A 19,620-nucleotide genomic window follows, 5' to 3' on the forward strand; every position below is an offset into this window, starting at 1 on the left:
TGCTTTAGTGGCTATAGCCAATAGATGGCTAGTGTAAGTTAAAGCTAGCTAGCTTTGGTCAAAAATTTAAATTTTTTCAATGAATTTTTTTCAAAACTAAACGAACATTGTTTTTAGCTTTAACATGTTGTCGATATTGTTCATATTATAATGTATTGAAATAATTTGGGAGATCCATCTACTCCTCAGATTATCAAAATTTTCATTTCTATGCTTTATTTAATTTTTACATTGATTGAACATAAACTGAATATAAAATTTCATTTCGATTCACAATTCACAATCACAATCATTCGTTTGTAAGATTTCATGCATTCATGTAGCTCTGAAAAATATTTAAAAAGCGCGCTCTTGGATTTATATTTCTCAGATTTTATATCTATTCTTACACATGGTAGTCTGTCAATTAACTTACAATTGTTAGATTTAGAATCTTTAGCTTGAATCAGAACTATCCTTATGGACACTTCTTTGCGACTAGTTGCTCAATAAACCCACTAGACATTGCATCTCTTTTCAAATTGATACAACAAGCTTTTACTGTATGTTCATATCATTGACGATCCTATTCGTACTTTGAATTGAAATTCCAAGTATACGGATTGTCAATGATATTTCTATCCAATTGATCCAAGTCTTGAAGTAATGAATTGTAGAGACTAGAGTATAATTATAATGATAAATCATTGATGTACAATGTAATTTCAATAATGTCATTTCTATGCTTTTTTAATTTTTATAATGATTGATCATAATCTGAATATAAAATTTCGTTCAGATTTAATGCATTCATGTGGCTCTGAAAAATATTTAAAAAGCGCGCTCTTGGATTTATATTTCTCAGATTTTATATCTATTCTTACAGATGAGAGTCTGTCATATTCACTGTAAACTATTGTTAACTGCGACTTAAGTTAAAATTTATTTTACCTCTTCGTATTCAGTATTTGAGTTACTATTCTAATTTCTTTAATTATGGAGAACAGGGTTTCTTCCAAAGATAACATTTTGATTGTTTGCTCGAGTGAGGATAAGATTGATTCCTCTAAATCCATCATTGAAAATCTTCGTGATACCATCGGTGCTGAAGGAAATTTATTTGTTGAAAAAGTTTCGCAATTAACTAAAGGTCAGTTGTTATTTTTTCGGTATACAATTATTTCTGCCACTCACCTTATACATCCTTTACTTTACTTGCTCTTTATATCTTTAGATAAACTTCAACCTTCAAGCTTCCACAAAATTTTCTACGGTTATATTGATGTTACACCCAGTGTCAAGCAACTGAATGATGCAGTTTTGGATCAGTTGATCAAATTAGCTCGTCCAAAAGGACAACTGTTTATCAAGAAATCACAAGAAGAAGATTGTCAAACAGCATCTTTACTTTTAAGTATCAAATTTTCAGGATTTGTCAACATTAATGAGAGATTTGATGAAATCACCTGTGAAAAACCAGATTACGAAGTTGGCTCAGCTGTTTCCATCAAGAGTGGGCAAGTTCAGGACTCTAAAGCAATCTGGCAGTTAGCCGCTGATAACTTGCTTGATGACGATGAGTTGATTGACGATAATGCTTTATTGACTGAAAGTGATCTGAAAAAGCCTGATCCAGAAAGTCTGAAAGTTTGTGGCACCACTGGAAAAAGAAAAGCTTGTGCTAATTGCTCATGTGGTTTAGCTGATGAATTGGCCAAAGAGGAAGTACAAGCTATCAAAAGCAATTCTCAAAATGCTAAATCATCCTGTGGAAGTGTGAGTTTCATCCTTATTTCATTTATAATGTTACTTTTTGCTTTGATAACAGCATACTTTTAGTTTACTAAAGATATTATTCAAATATTGATATAAAAATTTATTTTTTATTGATCAGTGCTATTTAGGTGATGCTTTCCGGTGTGCGAGCTGTCCTTACCTTGGAATGCCAGCCTTCAAGCCCGGAGAAAAAGTTACAATTGATGTTTCTTCCGATTTGTAATTGTCTCACCATAAAGAAATCTGATATTTATATTGTGATTTAATTTTCTTTTCATAGTTTTCTTAGTTATGCAAATGAATAAAATTTTAGACTACGCTGAATCGTGAAGTCGTACAGAAATTTTTACAGTTTAATCTTACAGTCGAATCTGAAATTGTCGCATTAATAAGTTTGCATCTGTCAAAATTTAATTATTGTATGTTATAGATATTTGATTGTACTATAAAAGTAAGAAAATTTATTTCTTAGGAATTTTGTATTGGCATGGCAATAGGCTCGTATTGGATTCACAACCTGTTTAATGAATCTTTTACGAGAAGAAACTTGGACAAAGCCAATAACCCCGAAAGAAATGGAAAGAATCATACAAATAACTCATAAAAATTAAATCAAATACAAATCCAGCTCAAGCGGATCACCTGTGAAGCAGCAATGATATGTTAGTTCGAGGCTTCAAGATGCGAAAAGAAAACGTCTTAAACAACCAACCGAAACCGAATGTGAATAAGCAATCGAAATTTAAATGCGTATCAATTCAATTGAATAGTTTTAACCCAAGTGAATAATTCAAGGAATAGTTAGCCCGTAAATGGTTGTCCCAGTGTCACAAGTATCTAATTGATTTGGTATTAAAAGGATCACTCGATACAGAAGAAAATTTCTTTCTAGAAATTGTGAATTAATGTTGGCAGAAAATTTAAGCCCATTATTATGCCATCTCTATTGTATGCTTAGAGACTTGCCTAAACTGACCTATTACAATGGTTCAACAATTGTATAATCATAACGCTCAACTTGGGAGGTTTGTCTTAACCCTTTTTTGAGGCTCAGCAAGTTAGGAATAAGATATTAACGAGCAACTTGGATGGGAAAAAACGCAGGCGCGTAAACTAAAGCAATTTGTTAACTAATGTTATAAGAAAAAAAGTGAATTTAGTTCACTTTTAGTTTTTAATGATCAGCAAACAGTTGAAAAACTTAGGTATAATGACCACAATCTTTGAGAAAAGCGATTCATTAAAGTTAATTGATGTGGAACATCTTGAAACAGGTAAGAAAATATCTACTTAACAAATTAACAGTTAATAAATTAGCAGTAAATTAGAAACTAATTATTTTTTCCTTTATTTCAATCAGGAACCAAAAATTCACTCGACACAGAGGTAATCTATCTCAATATAAATGACTTGACAACAGAGGCCAACAATTATGCAGACTATAACGAAGATGAAGTCAAGTTACCGTACCAATTGTCGTACCAATTACCCTCCATTGAATGGCTATTAAGAAGTGATTCCGTTGCTTATGAAAATTTAAAAAAACAATCCTATAAAATTAACGGTCATCTTTATGAATCAACATCAACAACATTGACTACATCATCTAAATTAAGTGTTGCCACAGAATCAATTGATCTTAAAAGTATTTCAACCTCAATTGGATCCATTGATGATGTTAACAATGTTTTAACTTGTTCCTCTTCATCATGTTTATCTTCACCTTCCTTCTCATCATCGCCAAAATCCATAGAGTTATCAACACCAACAACACCGAATCCATCTCTAATTGATTGCCAATCGACAAACTTTCGTAACATTAGTGACAACAATTGTACCGATTACAATGAGGATTATGATGCTTTGGAAACCGATGATATTGTAAGCAACATTGTCAGTGCAACTGTTAATGTGGATAGAAGAATTGAAATAAACAATAATCACTTTAATTTCCACAATCTACAGTTAAGGAATCCATTCAACAACCATCATTATCACCATTTACACGCACATTACCATCACCATCATTACTTTCATCGCCATCAGCCTCCTTTTAATTTACCTGATGTATATTCAAAGATGGAAGTTATTCCAAGCACAACATTACCATCACCAACCTCAACATGTTCATCATCTTCGACAGCCTTAGAAGCAATTTATCAATCTCCTGAGGTTCCATCTCGAAACATGCCAACATCCACATCAACAACTAAGAATCGTAAATTGCGAACCCAAATATGGAAAAAATATTCAAAGAAGAAAAATTTATCACAAGATGAATTGGAACGCAAACGCGATTTAGCCAATCAACAAGAGCGAACCCGAATGCACAGACAAAATGATGCCCTTAAACACCTGAGAAACGCTATTCCGTATGAATTCAGCCGTCATCCACCAGAAAAAAATCTCTCTAAAATTAAAACACTTCGATTTGCTATTGAATATATAAAGGAACTAAACAGTATGTTAACCAGAGAGAATCAATGATAAAATCTATTGACCAGTACAAAATTGGGTTCATCATTCCACAGCTGACCATTAGTTACGGCCATTTGGTTATTAATCAAACTGTAAATCACATCCATAATCAAACCTAAAACGTTAAAATGTTTTGCTTTGACAATTTGACAATTGTCAGTTGAAATGAAAATTTACTTAAAGACCAAGAAATTAAAAAGACATCTGAATTAGAATGACCAATGAAAGATTCAAATTTGTTCATTCATCATTTAAAATCTCCACAAAAACATTTCCAATAAAGCTAATTAAATGATCAACTTAATTTCTTTACCAATCTCTACAAAATTGATTACAATTTTACCATCCATATTGGTTGCTGTAACTTATACTTTATTTTGCCCAGATGAAGTTGTTAATTTACACATGCTAAGCATCTCAATTTGCCAAATCAACAAATTATTTTGATCGAAAAATTATAATTTAATTGGCTTGTTCATTTCTATAGTTAATATCCTTAAATCAATATGAATATCAAATTTCTTATACCTAATAATTTAACCAACACCGTTTGACAAACCTAGTTTATCCTTTTAATATGATACAAAATTAAACATTATTTTGACTGATTCCTAATCATATCTAATGTCATACTCTAAGTGTTTAAAATACAGAAATCAATCGTTTAAATGTTGATCAAATGATTGAGAAAGGCTCAATCTGCAGCTCTGATTGTTAACAGACAAATATTTTAATATTACACTGCCATTAGCTTTTGAAATGAAGTTTGGGCTCATTTATACGGATCATTTAATTAACTATTAACATGCAAATTCAAACATTTCATCTTGTAATCTTTTTTCCTCAGTAATTTGGACTTTTCCTCATCATTGGCATTTACATTTTTGGAATGAATTATTGCATAAATTGTTTAATGGTACAGATAGGTTTGTTTGTGTAGTCCAAATTGCTTTACATTGGAAACAATGATGAGTAACAGCAATCAGAGGATAAACTATAACAAGAAGAAAAGGATTATTGTTGTTAATTTATTTTTATAATTGTTTCAGTGCTTAACTCAATTCATACAAGTGAAAAGTTGAGGTTTTTTGTTCATTTTTGTTTTCCTTTGACCTTTTGACTTGAAAGTAAATTGAAAATAAACAAAAGCAATGCTAAGCAATCAACAAACCCAAAGCACTTAATCAACTATCATTGACTATCCGTCTTACAGTTTATTAACATAAAGCTAATTTCACTCCTATTTATTAGATACTTTTGAAAATCAACTTTTCTGCTTTACTAGCAAAAATGCTTGAGATTTATTTCATTGACTCATTAAATGTTATAATAATTTGATTATTATTTTCAAACTGTTCATTTACCTTGGTAAGCAAATTTGTTAAGATCTCGATGTAAATTTAACATTAAATCATTTAGTCTGTGATAATTATAACTCTTTAAGCTGACTTTTTTAATATAACAACGTTTTTAGTTAGCAACAGTCAGAATATTGCTAATTAAGATTAGTCAGTATAATTTACTTGATTATCAACCAAAAATTAGACATTGTTTAGGTCTATTTTGTGTATAACAATAGTAATTGTGATTGAGTGAAACTCAAGAAAAATTGATGAGTTTCGTTGCCTGTTGACAACTTTGGTTTGATAACACAATACAAAGTGTAAGGTGTTTTACAAATAATTTTGATCAAAAATAAACATAAATTGATTGAGAATAGGAAATAAAAATAAAAACATCAGCAAAATTACTAGAATGGTGATCATCTAGGTTGAGATTTGAAAAAATATCAAAATATTGGCAAATAATTTGTTTAAGATTATCGATTGTTTATCGATTAAACTCGTTTCTTTCAAAAAATAATTAAAGTTAACCAAGAGTTATCCCTTTGGTTCACTTTTGATATCACAGGTGGATGGTTTTTCCTCAGAAGAATGAATGGAATCAGAATCAGTAGGAACATTGTTGGGTCGATTAGCGATATAATCTTGAGTTCTGAAAATCTCATCGAAACCAAATGATGGTTGTATTTCAGGAGAGGTTGACGGCGATTTTGTTTTAATGCTGGGCAATAATAAAGAGGTTATGAATTTTTTAACTTTACTCCTGGATGCAAAAGATTGTTCAGCTTTGATTAGTTCGTCTTCCATTTTGTTCACTTGATCTTTAACTACATTAACAAATAATTCAAGCTTATCAATACTTTCGTATAACACTTCCATTTCTTTGCTCTTAGTAGCTATTGTAAGTGAAGATTGCTCCAACCGGCCAGTATTATTCCTTATCATATCCAAAGTGGTACAAAAATCTTCCAAGATAACTAAATTTTCCTCAATTGAGTTATCGAATTGTTTAATCTAAAAACAGGTGACATAGGCGAAAGTGGGTGATGATGAAAGTAAATAAAATATCAGTCAATCAGAATTTATTTAAATGATTCCCTTCAAGTAAAGGTAGGAATAAATACATAAACTTACCACTTCAGATGTATCGACTTTGAAAAAATCTGAATAATCTTCAGCTAATTCTTTAACGAGATTTTTGATTGTTACTTCATCACTTGCAGTTGTCTCGATGTTATCCATGATAATTAACGTCCTTATCAGGAGTCCTGATTCAGGACTTTTAACACTGTTAAATTAACAGTTTTAATCAGCTGGACCAAAACAACAAGCTATGCACATCTAACCATAATCCAATTAAACCGCCAAAGACAAATGAGCAAACTTGTGCTTTAATGTATATCTTAGGTATTTATTTATACGTTTATCAACATTAAGAATAGACTATCATGGATTCTAAAATCGAAACTCAATGAGCAAACATACACTGAATTCAATTTTGAATGATTAATTTCATCGACTGATTGAACAATTGTAAAATTGAACAAATGATTGAATTTTGTTAATATTTTTTAGCGATAGATGGCAGATATAAGATATCAACAAAATATAAACAAACCAAAAGACAGGCAAGTAGAAAGAGAGAATGAGAGAGAATGAATGATGAAAGCTTAAGCTGTCAAGATTTGGTTAAATAATGAAAATTGCTGAAATAAAATATTATTATTTAAGATTCTGTTGCTATTTGGGTGAAATGTTTAATATTTTGTTCATTTTGTTTTAATATTCTGTTTTAAATTCATGTGTATCATCTAGTAAAATTGGCTTAATACTTTAATAAAGTGGGGGAATCATCATTAAGCTACAATAATTGAACTGTGACAATTGCATCGTTGTTCCAAAGAATGGATATTCCAGAGAAAGGTAAATCACCTAGTGTTGGATCACAATTGGGAGGAGAAAGGCTTTGAAATAACAATTATTAGTTGAATTTTATTATCTCATTATTGTCTCGGTGTTATCCTGATTTTGTTTTGTTTCATTTCTAGACTGATTTATATCAATTCTAGTGTTTTTCTTGAAACTTACTGTCAAAGTACAATCTTTTATTGAAAACATGAGCTTTTGTTTTTTCTCAACTTCTATTCAAATCAAATTATTTTTTAACATTGACTATCAAGATTTCTGATTTGAGATCTTATCTCTATTCTAAATCAATCTCTTGTCCAATCTTTTCTATTTATTAGACTGTAAAAAATTAATCTCTGTAATTAATGATTGACGAGAAAGAGAGACATATATATATTGAAAACTCGTAATTTTTATTTTTACTTCTTCTTCTAATAGCTTTTAATTTAAAAGCTGTTTGCAAAAAGAAAGATGAATTCGTCAATTAATCTTTCGTTCATTTCTCTTTTATTTATTTTAACTGTCCCAATAGCCATCTACTGTAACCAGACATCAGTGAAGTCTACTGGAGATACCTATGTCTTGGGTGTTGGAATCGCTGATGTTACTGGACCTGCCGCTGAGGTTAATATGATGGGTTATGCCAAGTTGGGCCAAGATTCAGGTGGAATTCATTTTCGTCTTTTCTCGCGAGCTTTCATTGTCGAAGATACCTCAGGTAATCGAGTAGTTTTTGTGTCCGCTGATATCTGCATGGTCGATCAAGCAGTTAAAACACAAGTTGTTGCTCGATTACAAGAAAAATATGGAGATCTGTATACAACCGAAAATGTTCTCATCTCGGGTACTCATACTCATTCTGGACCAGGTGGTCACCTGCAATATTTACTCTACACGATTACCGCACAAGGTTTCAACTGGCAATCATTTAATGTTATTGTGGATGGTATCGTTCGTAGTATCCAAAGAGCACACTCTTGTATAAGAAAAGGACACATTTATTATAATAAAGGAATGCTCGTCGACGCCTCTATCAACAGATCACCTTCTGCTTATCTTAACAACAGTGCCGAAGAGCGTAGTAAATATCAATATGATACTGACAAGGAAATGCATTTGCTAAAATTTGTGGATACCAAAGACCGACCTCTAGGATTGATAACTTGGTTTGCTGTTCATCCAACATCCATGAATAATACTAACAGTCTTATATCTGGTGATAATAAAGGTTATGCATCTTTACTTACCGAATCACACATCAACAATGCTATGAATGCAAGTGAAATTAATTTACCTGGACATGGGCCATTTGTAGCAGCTTTTGCCGCAACAAATTTAGGTGATGTGTCTCCAAATATTAAAGGACCTCATTGTGCTGATACCGGTCTTCCTTGTGATATTCAAACTTCGACTTGTGGAGGTAAAAATGGTAATTGTTTCGCTATAGGGCCAGGGAAAGATATGTTTGAATCGACTAAAATTATTGGAGAAAGACAATATGCAAAGGCAATTGAGTTATTTGAAGGAGCTACTGAACCAGTCTCTGGACCTGTAAAATTTGTACATCAACATGTTGATATGACTTCCATTGAAATTGAAATGCCTGATGGTAAAATTGCTCGAACCTGTAAACCAGCAATGGGTTACAGTTTTGCTGCAGGAACTGTTGATGGTCCCGGCGCATTTGATTTTAAACAAGGTACAACTACATCAAATCTCTTCTGGAATTTAGTTAGAGATTTCATCAGTAAACCAAGCCAAGATTTGATTGATTGTCAAGCACCTAAACCTATTCTTCTTGCCACGGGTCAAATGAACTTCCCTTACCCATGGCAGCCAACAATCGTGCCTCTTCAAATTCTTCAAATCGGTAATATCGTTCTTACCGGAGCTCCTGGTGAGTTTACCACAATGTCAGGACGCCGATTGCGATCAATGATTGGTAAAATAATGAGCCAGTCGAATGGTAACATTATTCGTGATGATGAAAACAAAACCAGGTAAAAGGAATTTGCCATTTATTCTAAAATTCATTAGCATTATCATTAGTATTATTACTGGTATCATTATTGTCATTCACATTACAGCCTTTTCGCGCGCACCTTCTGTTTGCGTTTATCAGCGTAATCTATATCAGTTGTAGTTTTGTTTATTCATTTATTTAATATTAGCAGTATCTGGTTCGATCTGATGGTATGGTGTGATATGATAGAGGTATGCCTTTGATTTAGTTATGGTAATGACAGTAGTAATAATTTAAAGAATGATGATTTTGATGATTGAGTAAGAGGAGGAGTAACTTTGCTACCTTTATCCTAACTTTTAACATTCAGCCTAGCCATTGACCTCAAATATAGTCGGAAGTAACAATTTGATTGTACCGGTTATTTCATCTGGATCACCATCACTCTCTTGGATATCATTATGCAGGCACCAGTTTGATGATGATGATCATTACCACTAGTTTGAAAGTGATGTTTCATTAAAGTTAGAAAGTTATGAAAAGGAATGACAAAAAATTAACAAAAAGTGAAGCAAGAATGTGAAAGGGAAAATAATTAGATTCATTGAAATGTTAATTGTGTTTTTCCATCTATTGCTCTTGATATTATAACTCACCTAGTTTTAGATAATCTAAATAATATGATAATCATTCTATGGTTTTAATGAGTTATAAATTATATCTTATCCTTTGTCTCCAAAACAATAGTCAAGTTTATTAAGAATTTGATCGTTTCTCTTTTTCTGTTTTATTCATCTTCTTTGTTTCTTTGTTCAATTTCACCTAGTGAAGAAAAGATGACCTTTCGAAACAATTAAATCAATGTTTCCATCTAATAATGTTTTGCTTGAAAGTTAAAAGTCGAAGCTTGATCATGATTAAAAATTACTTATAACAAATAGATTTAACAAGAATTGATGTTATGTAACCTCGAAATCAGCTTTGAAATCTTTTTAGACGATTAATAATTTAAGGATAATAATAATGCGGTAATAAAATAATAATAATGATCCATGATGATTATTATTGTTTTGATCATTATGGTTTACGTCACCTTATAGAATAATAGAAACAAGTCCATTGTTTGATTATTATGGTTAAGCCATTCATCTACTATTTCATTACTGTAATGATACATTCATATCATTTCAATAATATTTTGTCAAAAGTGTTTAATAGATGTTCAATGACTCAAACTATAGCAACGAAATTCAAATTGTCTGATAAAAATTCAATTTGATTACAAGGGGGACATAACTTACAATGTTAGACATAATGCGCATAGAACGGATATAACACTTTAATATGGAAAAATGAATTTCATAGTTTATTTTTTTTAACTTCACTATTCATCTCACTTTCCTTTCATAAATTACCTTGATTTAGTGTATCAATGCAATGTAGATTAATGTCATTGAAAGCCCTTCAAACTCAATGAAAAATACAAAATCATTTCAAATCAAAATTATTTTTTAACATTTTATCATTTAAAAAATAGACTTTCACTCTTCATAATATTACCCACAATCATTTAACGAGATTTTGTAACAATTTTTCTTAATTATTCTTTTTTTTATTTTTATCTTTCAGAGTTCATGTGATTTTAGCCGGACTTAGTAACGCATACTCATCCTATGTGGCCACATTTGAAGAATATCAAATCCAACGCTATGAAGGAGCCTCAACCATTTACGGTCCTCACACCTTAGATGCCTATCTCTTGAAATTTAGTGAATTGGCACAGCATTTGGTTAATGGTACAACACCTGAACCTGGTCCAGATCCACCCAATCTTCTCAATCGTCAAATCTCTCTTCGTCCAGGCGTTGTTTTCGATACGCCACCTCACTCCAAACATTTTGGCGACTGTATACTTCAACCAGAAGAGGAATACAAACCAGGATCAACAGTTGTTGTACGATTTATCAGTGGACATCCACGTAATGATCTGATGACCGAAAAAAGTTTCCTTACTGTGGAACGATTAATCGATGAGAAAAACGGAACTTATCAAGTAATCAGTACTGATTCAAGTTTGGATACTAAATTCTTTTGGAAACGAACTAACATTATTTTAGGACATTCTGAGGCCATCATTTCATGGGAGATTCCATTAGATACCAAACCTGGTCTTTACCGTATAAGACATTTTGGGGCTTCCAAAAACTTTTTACAAAGTATCAAATCTTATTCTGGTCAAACAAATCTTTTTAAGGTTATTGGTAACAGCTCTTGAATCTATTACTATTATTATTATTAATTAAGGTATAATAATTATACTGGAAAAGTTATTAATTTTTGTTAGCATGCGTTAAAAATATTTATATATATATACATATAATATTTGAACGGTGGTGACCATCCAATCGTGCATAAAATTTGCAAAATTCAAACCTTGTCATCCCTTAAACGAAAAAAAATCAACATCTATTCGTGTAATTAGACTGTTTTTCAAACCATTATTCTTGTTAACCTACTCTTTACCCTTTTCCTTGCCTTTTACTCTCCTTCCTTCCAATCTTATATTCAGAATATAATATTTGATATGGTTTATATCAGATGAAAATTTACCGAAACAAAAAAAAACTCAAAGTAAATTTAGACGATGATAAAAGTCAAGTGTTGATCCTTTATTTCATTGCCTTGAAAATTTTTAATTATATTCAAACATCGGACAGGTTAACTTAACAAATATTTAAAAGTAAATATTATTTGGTAAGTAGGTCAACTGATTACCAACTAATAATACTGATTACATGGTTATTTAAATCAGGGTTAATTCAATTGTTATTGCTATTCAATCAGGATAAAATTAGAGTCAGTTGATTGAGCAAAAAATCAACATAAGCATGGTAATTATCAACAGTACATAAAAGTGTTGAAGCATCTGTTTTTGTTTTCATCAAATTATCCGGCTTTTAACTTGTTGATCAAATTATCCTTCAATATTTACCTTTAAAGTCATCCACGTTATCTTCATCATCTGATTCCTCTTCTTCTCATTGCTACCGGAACATGGCATCATTTCACTCCTTCTTTTCTCGGGAACAGACCAGGAAATAAAATCGGATTCGGAGCAGATCATTTCATGAGCAAGGAAAAAGATTATACCAAAAAGAAGAAGTTGTTTAGTCCGTTAATTTGTTATGAAGTTTGCTGCTGAAAAGAGGGGAAGAAAGATGATGATGATGATGATTGAAGAGGAGGATTGCATTAGTTGCTCAAGGCTTGAGTTAAATGATTAGAAAGTCTGTATCAATGAAGGGATCTGACGGGATTGATCCTCACAACGGGTTAACATCTTTTTTTAAACTCTTTGCTTTCTTCATTTGACTTTTTCAACATCCAAATCAACTGATCATCTTTCCTTGATTAAGTCAATAACGTGGATAACCGAGAAGAACCTTGGCCTTGAATGTGAAGGGTAAAGTTTATTCAGAATGATTGGAACTTGATAATTCTGGCAAAAAAGGAGAGAAACAACTTTAGATAATCATGAAATAAGAGAGAATGATATTGAAATTAAAAGTGAAAAAGTAAAGGAAAACTTGCCTTGATTGTTGATCAACTTACACGAGGAATATTTCTCAGTGAATTCACATCACCTTAGGCCAAATTAAATTGCATCTTGTAACTTCAACAATTAATGTTGATCCTTATGAGCCAGAATGCTTGGCTTTTACTTGAAAACATGTATCCAGCCCAGGCTATTAACTCTCTAATTTGTTGCATTGTATTACAGCTTCTATCATTGGAAATGAATTTATGAGCTAATGTTTTTAATGTTTATAAACATTTCACTTTCATCAAATTTATGATGAAAACAAGACCATCAGAACTTATATTTCAAGGTTGACTGAACCAAATTAGGGGAAAATGTATTTTCATGGGAATTTCAAATTATTATTTTAAAGTCATCATTGTCATAGGCTCTAGGATCAACAATTTGTTTTCATGAGAGTTTAACCTCGAAACAATCGGAAACAGCTGAGCATTCAAGGATGAGAAGACAAATATTAGTAATTAAAATCAATTAAGTCTCATAATTAACATGAATACATGTATGAATGACAAGACATTGACATACTGTAAATGATAAACCGTCGTGTTACAAACTATTAACAAGTCGACATCTCCAAGGAAGGTAATCATTAAGAAACAATAAAAGATATTATATTTAAAATATTAACATGGTTAAGTCATGATAAGACAAAGCAAGTTTGAAAAAAAGTAAAATTACAAAATCATTTTCACAGTCAATTTTTAGCATCATTAATATCACAGACAATTGTGAATTAATTGTGAGTTAATGTGATAAAAATCTTGCAAAGTTTACGAATATTTTCGTTTAGCAAGATTACAATACTCAGGATTTGATATCCAAACAGAAAGCTAAACTCAGTTAAATTAGTTTAGGTTAATCTTTTGGTAGACTTTATTGGTTTGCCGAAAATATATCAGCTGTTAGATAATTTTTAGCGGATTTCATGAGTTTTCTAATTGCTTTCATATGGAAGTAAATTGAATTAAACTAATAATCTACGAAATAGAGATGCTACTTCCTGAGACAAGTTACTACCTATTTCTACAGGGAAAATGAATGTTTGGTGATTGTAATTTTAAAATACAAAAAATAGAGAACTGTACGATTCAATTAAATTACTAGATACACCGAGTATTAAAGGTAACACTTAAGCACTTGTTAGCTGAATTCATAGAGCCCAATTAGATTGAAACTTGTTTCATGTTTTAATGTATCTGGCGCCATCTTTCATGTTAAAACTTGTTCTCCTGATAATCAAAACAAAGCTCATAATTCTAACCAATCAATCTTAAATAATTAACTTAATTCACCTCTTTACCGCACTCCAATACAATCTTAAGATAGCCTGATGGCCTTACAGAGGTAAATTACCAATGAAATCCTCTGTAATGAGCATTTTAACAAACTAAACTTATAATAATGTAGCTTGCAAATAATGATTTAAGTAATAATGAAATCCTAGATTTTGCCTTAAAAATAAATTAAATTGAAGCTATACGTGTTTCTGAACATAATTCAAATTTTACCCTCATGGTTAAGTGCATTTAATAATTTATTGTGATTATTGCAACTGGAATTTTAAATTTTCGCGCAGTTGGTTTTCACCCAGCTGATTCTTCTTTCTTTACCTTTTACCTCCTTTGTTTTCATTTCTCCAGTCAAACCAATTTTTTATGGAATAAAAATGACATCCAATCCTAAGTTAATTCCTCAACAGGAATATATTTTACAGGGAAGCATTAATGACTCTGCTGTTGAAATGCTTCTTCATCGACTTCAAGGTTTATGTGATAATGCCGATGATCCTACAGAGACTTTTCTCGATCGTGAATATATCTACTCTATAAGTGAGTTTTGTTCATTATTAAGGGTTTAACTAATTTTGAACCACTTTATCTAATTATCTTTTTTCCTCTTTTTTACAGAAAATCCCTCCGGTCAGGCGGTAATGTTGCGAGTACGTCAGGACCTTGAACGTAAAGATTATCCATGGCATCTGAGATACTTGGGTCAACCTGAAATTGGTGATAAGACTAGAGCAACATTGGTACGATCCTGTATTGATGTAGCCTGTTCTAATAATGTCTGTAAATTTCTAACCGAGATGGGTTTTAAAAAAGATTACGAATTTTACAGTAAGGGTTATATGTTCAAGAAAGGTAGACTCAAGGTAATTGTGGCAAAAATATTCCATGTTCCAACTTCAGAGGTAGGTCAGCAACAGCCAGTTTTTGCTGATAGTAATGTTCAAACAGTCACTCAATCTTACTTGGTTGAGGTTAGCATTGTTGCTCCGTCTGGATCTGATCCACTAGCTGATGAGATTAAACAATTTGCAGATCAACTAAAACCACTTGTAAATCTGGAGAAAATTGACCCACGAAGATTGGCATAAGGAGGCGAAAAAATTTATTTATTCTGTTAAAAAAAGCCAGAAGTTGTAAAAAAATCCTTTCAACTTACTACATCATGTTTATGATATGTTGTAAAGTGAAGATAGACGTAAGATGGATGAATAATAATCTTATTACGCACTTGTGTGAAATTCATTTAATTTAGCAACCTGTTTGATCTTATTTCAATTTAGATTCTGAATTGGTTTCAATGATTGTTCTCGCTTTCATTCAACATTAAAAAGGTTTCGTGTAAAGTATAACATACCAAAAGTTACAAAAAAGAGATTCACAAAGGTATTGACACATAAAAATAGGAAATCATTAAAAGTCGTTGGATAATTTCAATTATCTATTAAATTTAAAGAAATCAGATGAAAATTTGACGAGAGAGGTAAAGAGAGAGGAGGACGATGAATAATACAAAGTTGTACAAAAAGCGGATTTACTTTCGCACATGAGAAAATATGGAGGTGTAAAGTAAAAAGGAAGACTTTTTAAAGTTACTTTTTGTTCTTTCATTTAAGCGTTGATCTTGATGTGGAAGGTAAAAAATTTGCGATGAAATAAATTGTTTTGTTTGATGAGTCTTTGTTAAGTCGAATTGGATGGTATAAGATAATCTTAAGCATGAAACAGCGAGCAAAAAAAGTTGTTCAAACGGCAGTTGGTACTTTCTTGAGTCTTGCTCTGATGGTCGTGGTGAAATATGGACGAGTCGAATAATGATAGATTTAAAAAAATCCAGGATCTTTTACCAACACACAGACCCTTTGCTAGGTGTTTGTGAGTAGCTGTTGACATAATTCTTGTTTCAAAGGTAAAAGACAAGTGTAGAAGAAAAGAAATATTTACAATAAAATAGACAAAATGAGAGGGGAATGTGATGATGATAGAGTAATGTAAAGTACATTATTCCATGCTTTTTAAATCATGATGATGCGGCTATGGTTATAAGGAATAATCCCATGTCTAGGTTAGTTATCTTTGTGCCAAATTATTATAAGATATAATTTCTATTAACTAAAATTCTTCAGCATCCCTGTAACTGGGCTCAGTTGATACAAAAAAGTCATCGAAGAAGCCATAAAGGAATTCAAAAGTTGGTCGTTTTTCAGGCTCAGGATCCCAACACTGCAGCATAATACTGTAAACAGATTCTGGACACTCGCAGTTGGTTGGCCTTGGCATTCGATAGCCCCTTTCAACTTGCTCGATGACTTCTCTGTTATGCATACCTGTTGTGAAAGAGAAAAGACAAAAGAAAATAATAAATTAAAAATTCAATAAAAAGAAGAAAAGTGATTGGTTAAGATTAAATGAACTCAATGAGCTCAATGAACCACAAAAATTCGAGCTTGATGAGCAAAAGGAAATGATAGAAAAACAAGAAGAGAATTAAGTTCAGCGAGGTGATGAGTAAGGCGAATCATAACCATGACTCTTGCAATTAGATGAAGATAAAGAATGTTTTTCTTCCTGTCAGCGTTAACAAATCTTATAAATCACTTTCAGACAGATTTCAATTATCACAATGCAATCAATAGCTAACGCAATAAAATAATAAAAGAATTAACAGAAGCAAGTAATTAAATTGTATACAATACTTACCAGGATATGGTACTTGTCCGTGAGTTATAAGTTCGTACAGAAGTATACCGTAAGACCAAACATCTGATTTAATCGAAAATTTACCGTACAGTGCAGCTTCGGGAGCCGTCCATTTAATTGGAAACTTGGCTCCTTGTCGCGCAGTATATTCTGAATCTTCTATTACCCTTGCTAATCCGAAATCAGCTACTTTAACAAGTTTATTTTTTCCAACAAGGATATTGCGAGCAGCAAGATCACGATGGATAAGCTTTTGATTTTCTAAGTAGGCCATGCCACTTGCGATTTGAGCTCCCATGTCCAAGAGATCAGGTAATTTAAGATTCTTGCCTTCCCTATTGTTCCTAAGATAATCTAATAAACTCCCGTTGCACATAAATTCAGTTACAATGAGCAGAGGTTCTTCTTGAGAACAGACACCATAAAGTGGGACTAATTTTTCATGCCTACACTTTCTCATGATGGCAGCTTCTTCGAGAAAAGCTTGAGGAGACATCGTCCCAGATTTAAGAGTTTTGATGGCGACTTCGGTGTGACCCTTGTAAAGACCATAATACACTTTACCAAAGTTACCACCTCCAAGCTCTCGCAAAAATTCTAGATCTTTACGCTCGATTTCATCCTTTTTGTTCGGCCAATAGCTAGGTTTTGTTTTGGGACAAGGTTTAGTTAAAGCATGACATAATCCATTGGCTCCTTCTGAGTAATAATCAACCAAATCTTGTAGAGTAGGAAAGGTTTTACGTGTCGTTACAAAATAACCACCGTTATCAAGAGTCTTGATCTTATAATGTTTTACATGGTCACCCTTTGATGCCTCCCAATCTCTGATGGATAGTGAGTAAGCACCAGCTGTTTGTTCACTGTTTCTTATCAAAAATGTACCACGAGGTAAGTCACCAGCTAACATAAGCTTCTCTGCTTCACGACGTGATATTTTACCGAAGAACCATCTTAAAAAAAGAAAACAAAACAATTAATTAGAACGATATTTTCTTATGGGTGGAAGAGTAAACAATCAAAGCAAATTAAACAACTAAATCATTCAAAGAAATAATGCTTACAAATCTTTCATCAGAAAATAACCCAAAATTCATATCAAATACAATAAGATATAACTTTATAAAGTATAGAATTCAACTGAGACAATAATAATAATGGAGGAAAGTTAGACAAACACAGAACTATAAGTTATCAATTGATCTTCAAAGTAAGTTCCGGATAATTATTAATCATATTTGATTAATTTTTACTATATATTAACTGCAATAGATAAAGAATTGCTATCAGTTTTGCTGGCATAAAATGGAAAAATAATGAAAAGCAAAGCCAAAATAGGCAATCATTTTTTGCTATAAAATTGAATGTATTGAAAAAAACAAATATATCAATAAAGATAAAGCCTTACTCTTCAGTTTCAATGGCCTCCGTTACAACATAATTTCTGGGTATATAACCTTTCTGGCTGGACACTTTATGCTTGGCTAACCACCAATCTGGATCACCATCGTCTAAAATAATTAAACGATCACCTTTACGAAAGCTCAGATCTCCTTCATCTTTGGCGTTGTAATTGTACAATGCAATGACTATCTGTTGGTTATTTGACCCGTGGGATCCATGAGAGCCACTGTGAGAGGCCAAATGATGGGATGGAGTTCTAACGATTCCAGAATCATTTGAATTGGCACCTTTCATACATGTAACACCACCTCCAGCCCCACTCTGAGCACTACTCGTTGAATTAGAGTTAGTTATACCTTTACAGTTACCACCAACTCCGGTGAATGGAGATCTATTATTGGGCATTGGATTCATTGAGTCAGCAAATCCGTCCAAATTAACACTGAAACCAGGATTTCCCATACGATGAGGATCCATGGTATGAATTGCATCTCTTTTGCATGTATTACCCATATTACCAGTTCTTTTCTCTGAGTTATCAGTCGAGAGGCAATTGCCCATTTTTTGGGTTAACCAACCCAAATGAAGAAGTCACTGTTTTTCCTTCGCTTTTGATGTAACTTATTAATCCAGGGTAAGCTGAAATGATAAATAATTAATTAAAAGACTAATAAATAAAGTAAATCACTGTTAATTATATAAAAAATCTGATAAATTGGAGAGGAATTTGTGGCATCAAATTTACTAAAAACAACATCTCTCCCTACCTCTATTGCCTATCTCTTGTGAGAGAGCTTGCTAACCAGGGTGGGGTTTATCTTAATCATAGATAGATGGCGCCTATTAAAGTGAAGTAAATGAATCTTGAATCCCTAAGGTGGCGCCTCGAAAGATACCTGAAAATCATTCTACCGGGATTCATGAGTATCGGCAACTCACGCTAGATACAACAGTATCAGTCTTGAAAAACAAACAATTACCTTTTTAGGGTACCTTAAAATTTACCTGTCTCTAGGAGGAGTTTAAATTCTGTCAGCTGATGACTTCAGCGATTTAACCAATCAGTTTGAATGATTGAAGAGTTTATTGTTTAGTTTTTAAAACTTACTGAAAATTATTATATTTTCGAGATAGATTTGTTGTTTAAATAAATAATTTCAATAACGATTTCAATAATATTCA

At 32.1% G+C, this 19,620-nt stretch overlaps 6 protein-coding genes across 8 annotated transcripts; 4 read left to right on the forward strand and 2 right to left on the reverse strand.

The window, feature by feature from the left end:
- Positions 1–896: 896 nt before the first annotated feature.
- CIAPIN1 (cytokine induced apoptosis inhibitor 1) lies at positions 897–2,079 on the forward strand. The gene is made up of 3 exons (XM_015928459.3): positions 897–1,129; positions 1,214–1,755; positions 1,874–2,079. The coding sequence occupies exons 1-3, from the start codon at positions 976–978 to the stop codon at positions 1,976–1,978; spliced, it is 801 nt and encodes a 266-aa protein (XP_015783945.2). The 5' UTR covers positions 897–975; the 3' UTR covers positions 1,979–2,079.
- A 138-nt stretch (positions 2,080–2,217) lies between these two features.
- LOC107361572 (uncharacterized) lies at positions 2,218–4,786 on the forward strand. 2 transcript variants are annotated; one of them, XM_015928409.3, is made up of 3 exons: positions 2,218–3,029; positions 3,116–3,636; positions 3,721–4,786. In XM_015928409.3, exons 1-3 carry the CDS (start codon positions 2,933–2,935, stop codon positions 4,240–4,242), a joined length of 1,140 nt encoding a protein of 379 aa, XP_015783895.2. In that variant the 5' UTR covers positions 2,218–2,932; the 3' UTR covers positions 4,243–4,786. The 2 variants fall into 2 exon arrangements, with proteins under 2 accessions (XP_015783895.2, XP_015783894.2); XM_015928408.3 differs by having other exon boundaries at positions 3,116–4,786.
- Positions 4,787–5,662: 876 nt separating this feature from the next.
- On the reverse strand, positions 5,663–6,882 carry LOC107361548 (biogenesis of lysosome-related organelles complex 1 subunit 4). Its single transcript, XM_015928388.3, has 2 exons — positions 6,711–6,882; positions 5,663–6,590 (listed from the first exon to the last, which is right to left on the reverse strand). The coding sequence occupies exons 1-2, from the start codon at positions 6,816–6,818 to the stop codon at positions 6,114–6,116; spliced, it is 585 nt and encodes a 194-aa protein (XP_015783874.1). The 5' UTR covers positions 6,819–6,882; the 3' UTR covers positions 5,663–6,113.
- A 429-nt stretch (positions 6,883–7,311) lies between these two features.
- Positions 7,312–12,100, forward strand: LOC107361796 (uncharacterized). Of its 2 annotated transcripts, XM_015928709.3 has the most exons (3): positions 7,312–7,499; positions 8,017–9,484; positions 11,077–12,100. In XM_015928709.3, the coding sequence occupies exons 1-3, from the start codon at positions 7,481–7,483 to the stop codon at positions 11,720–11,722; spliced, it is 2,133 nt and encodes a 710-aa protein (XP_015784195.1). In that variant the 5' UTR covers positions 7,312–7,480; the 3' UTR covers positions 11,723–12,100. The 2 variants fall into 2 exon arrangements, with proteins under 2 accessions (XP_015784195.1, XP_015784193.2); XM_015928707.3 differs by lacking the exon at positions 7,312–7,499 and having other exon boundaries at positions 7,854–9,484.
- A 2,574-nt stretch (positions 12,101–14,674) lies between these two features.
- On the forward strand, positions 14,675–15,588 carry MED18 (mediator complex subunit 18). Its single transcript, XM_015928711.3, has 2 exons — positions 14,675–14,877; positions 14,956–15,588. The coding sequence occupies exons 1-2, from the start codon at positions 14,715–14,717 to the stop codon at positions 15,423–15,425; spliced, it is 633 nt and encodes a 210-aa protein (XP_015784197.1). The 5' UTR covers positions 14,675–14,714; the 3' UTR covers positions 15,426–15,588.
- Positions 15,566–19,212, reverse strand: LOC107361797 (tyrosine-protein kinase Fyn). Its single transcript, XM_015928710.3, has 3 exons — positions 18,443–19,212; positions 17,035–17,987; positions 15,566–16,661 (listed from the first exon to the last, which is right to left on the reverse strand). Exons 1-3 carry the CDS (start codon positions 18,997–18,999, stop codon positions 16,447–16,449), a joined length of 1,725 nt encoding a protein of 574 aa, XP_015784196.1. The 5' UTR covers positions 19,000–19,212; the 3' UTR covers positions 15,566–16,446.
- Positions 19,213–19,620: the final 408 nt, after the last annotated feature.

Source organism: Tetranychus urticae, chromosome 1 (genome assembly GCF_039701765.1).
Source record: "Tetranychus urticae isolate SD_2017Ah chromosome 1, NJAU_TeUrti_SD_1.0, whole genome shotgun sequence".
Classification (NCBI taxonomy): Eukaryota; Metazoa; Arthropoda; class Arachnida; order Trombidiformes; family Tetranychidae; genus Tetranychus; species Tetranychus urticae.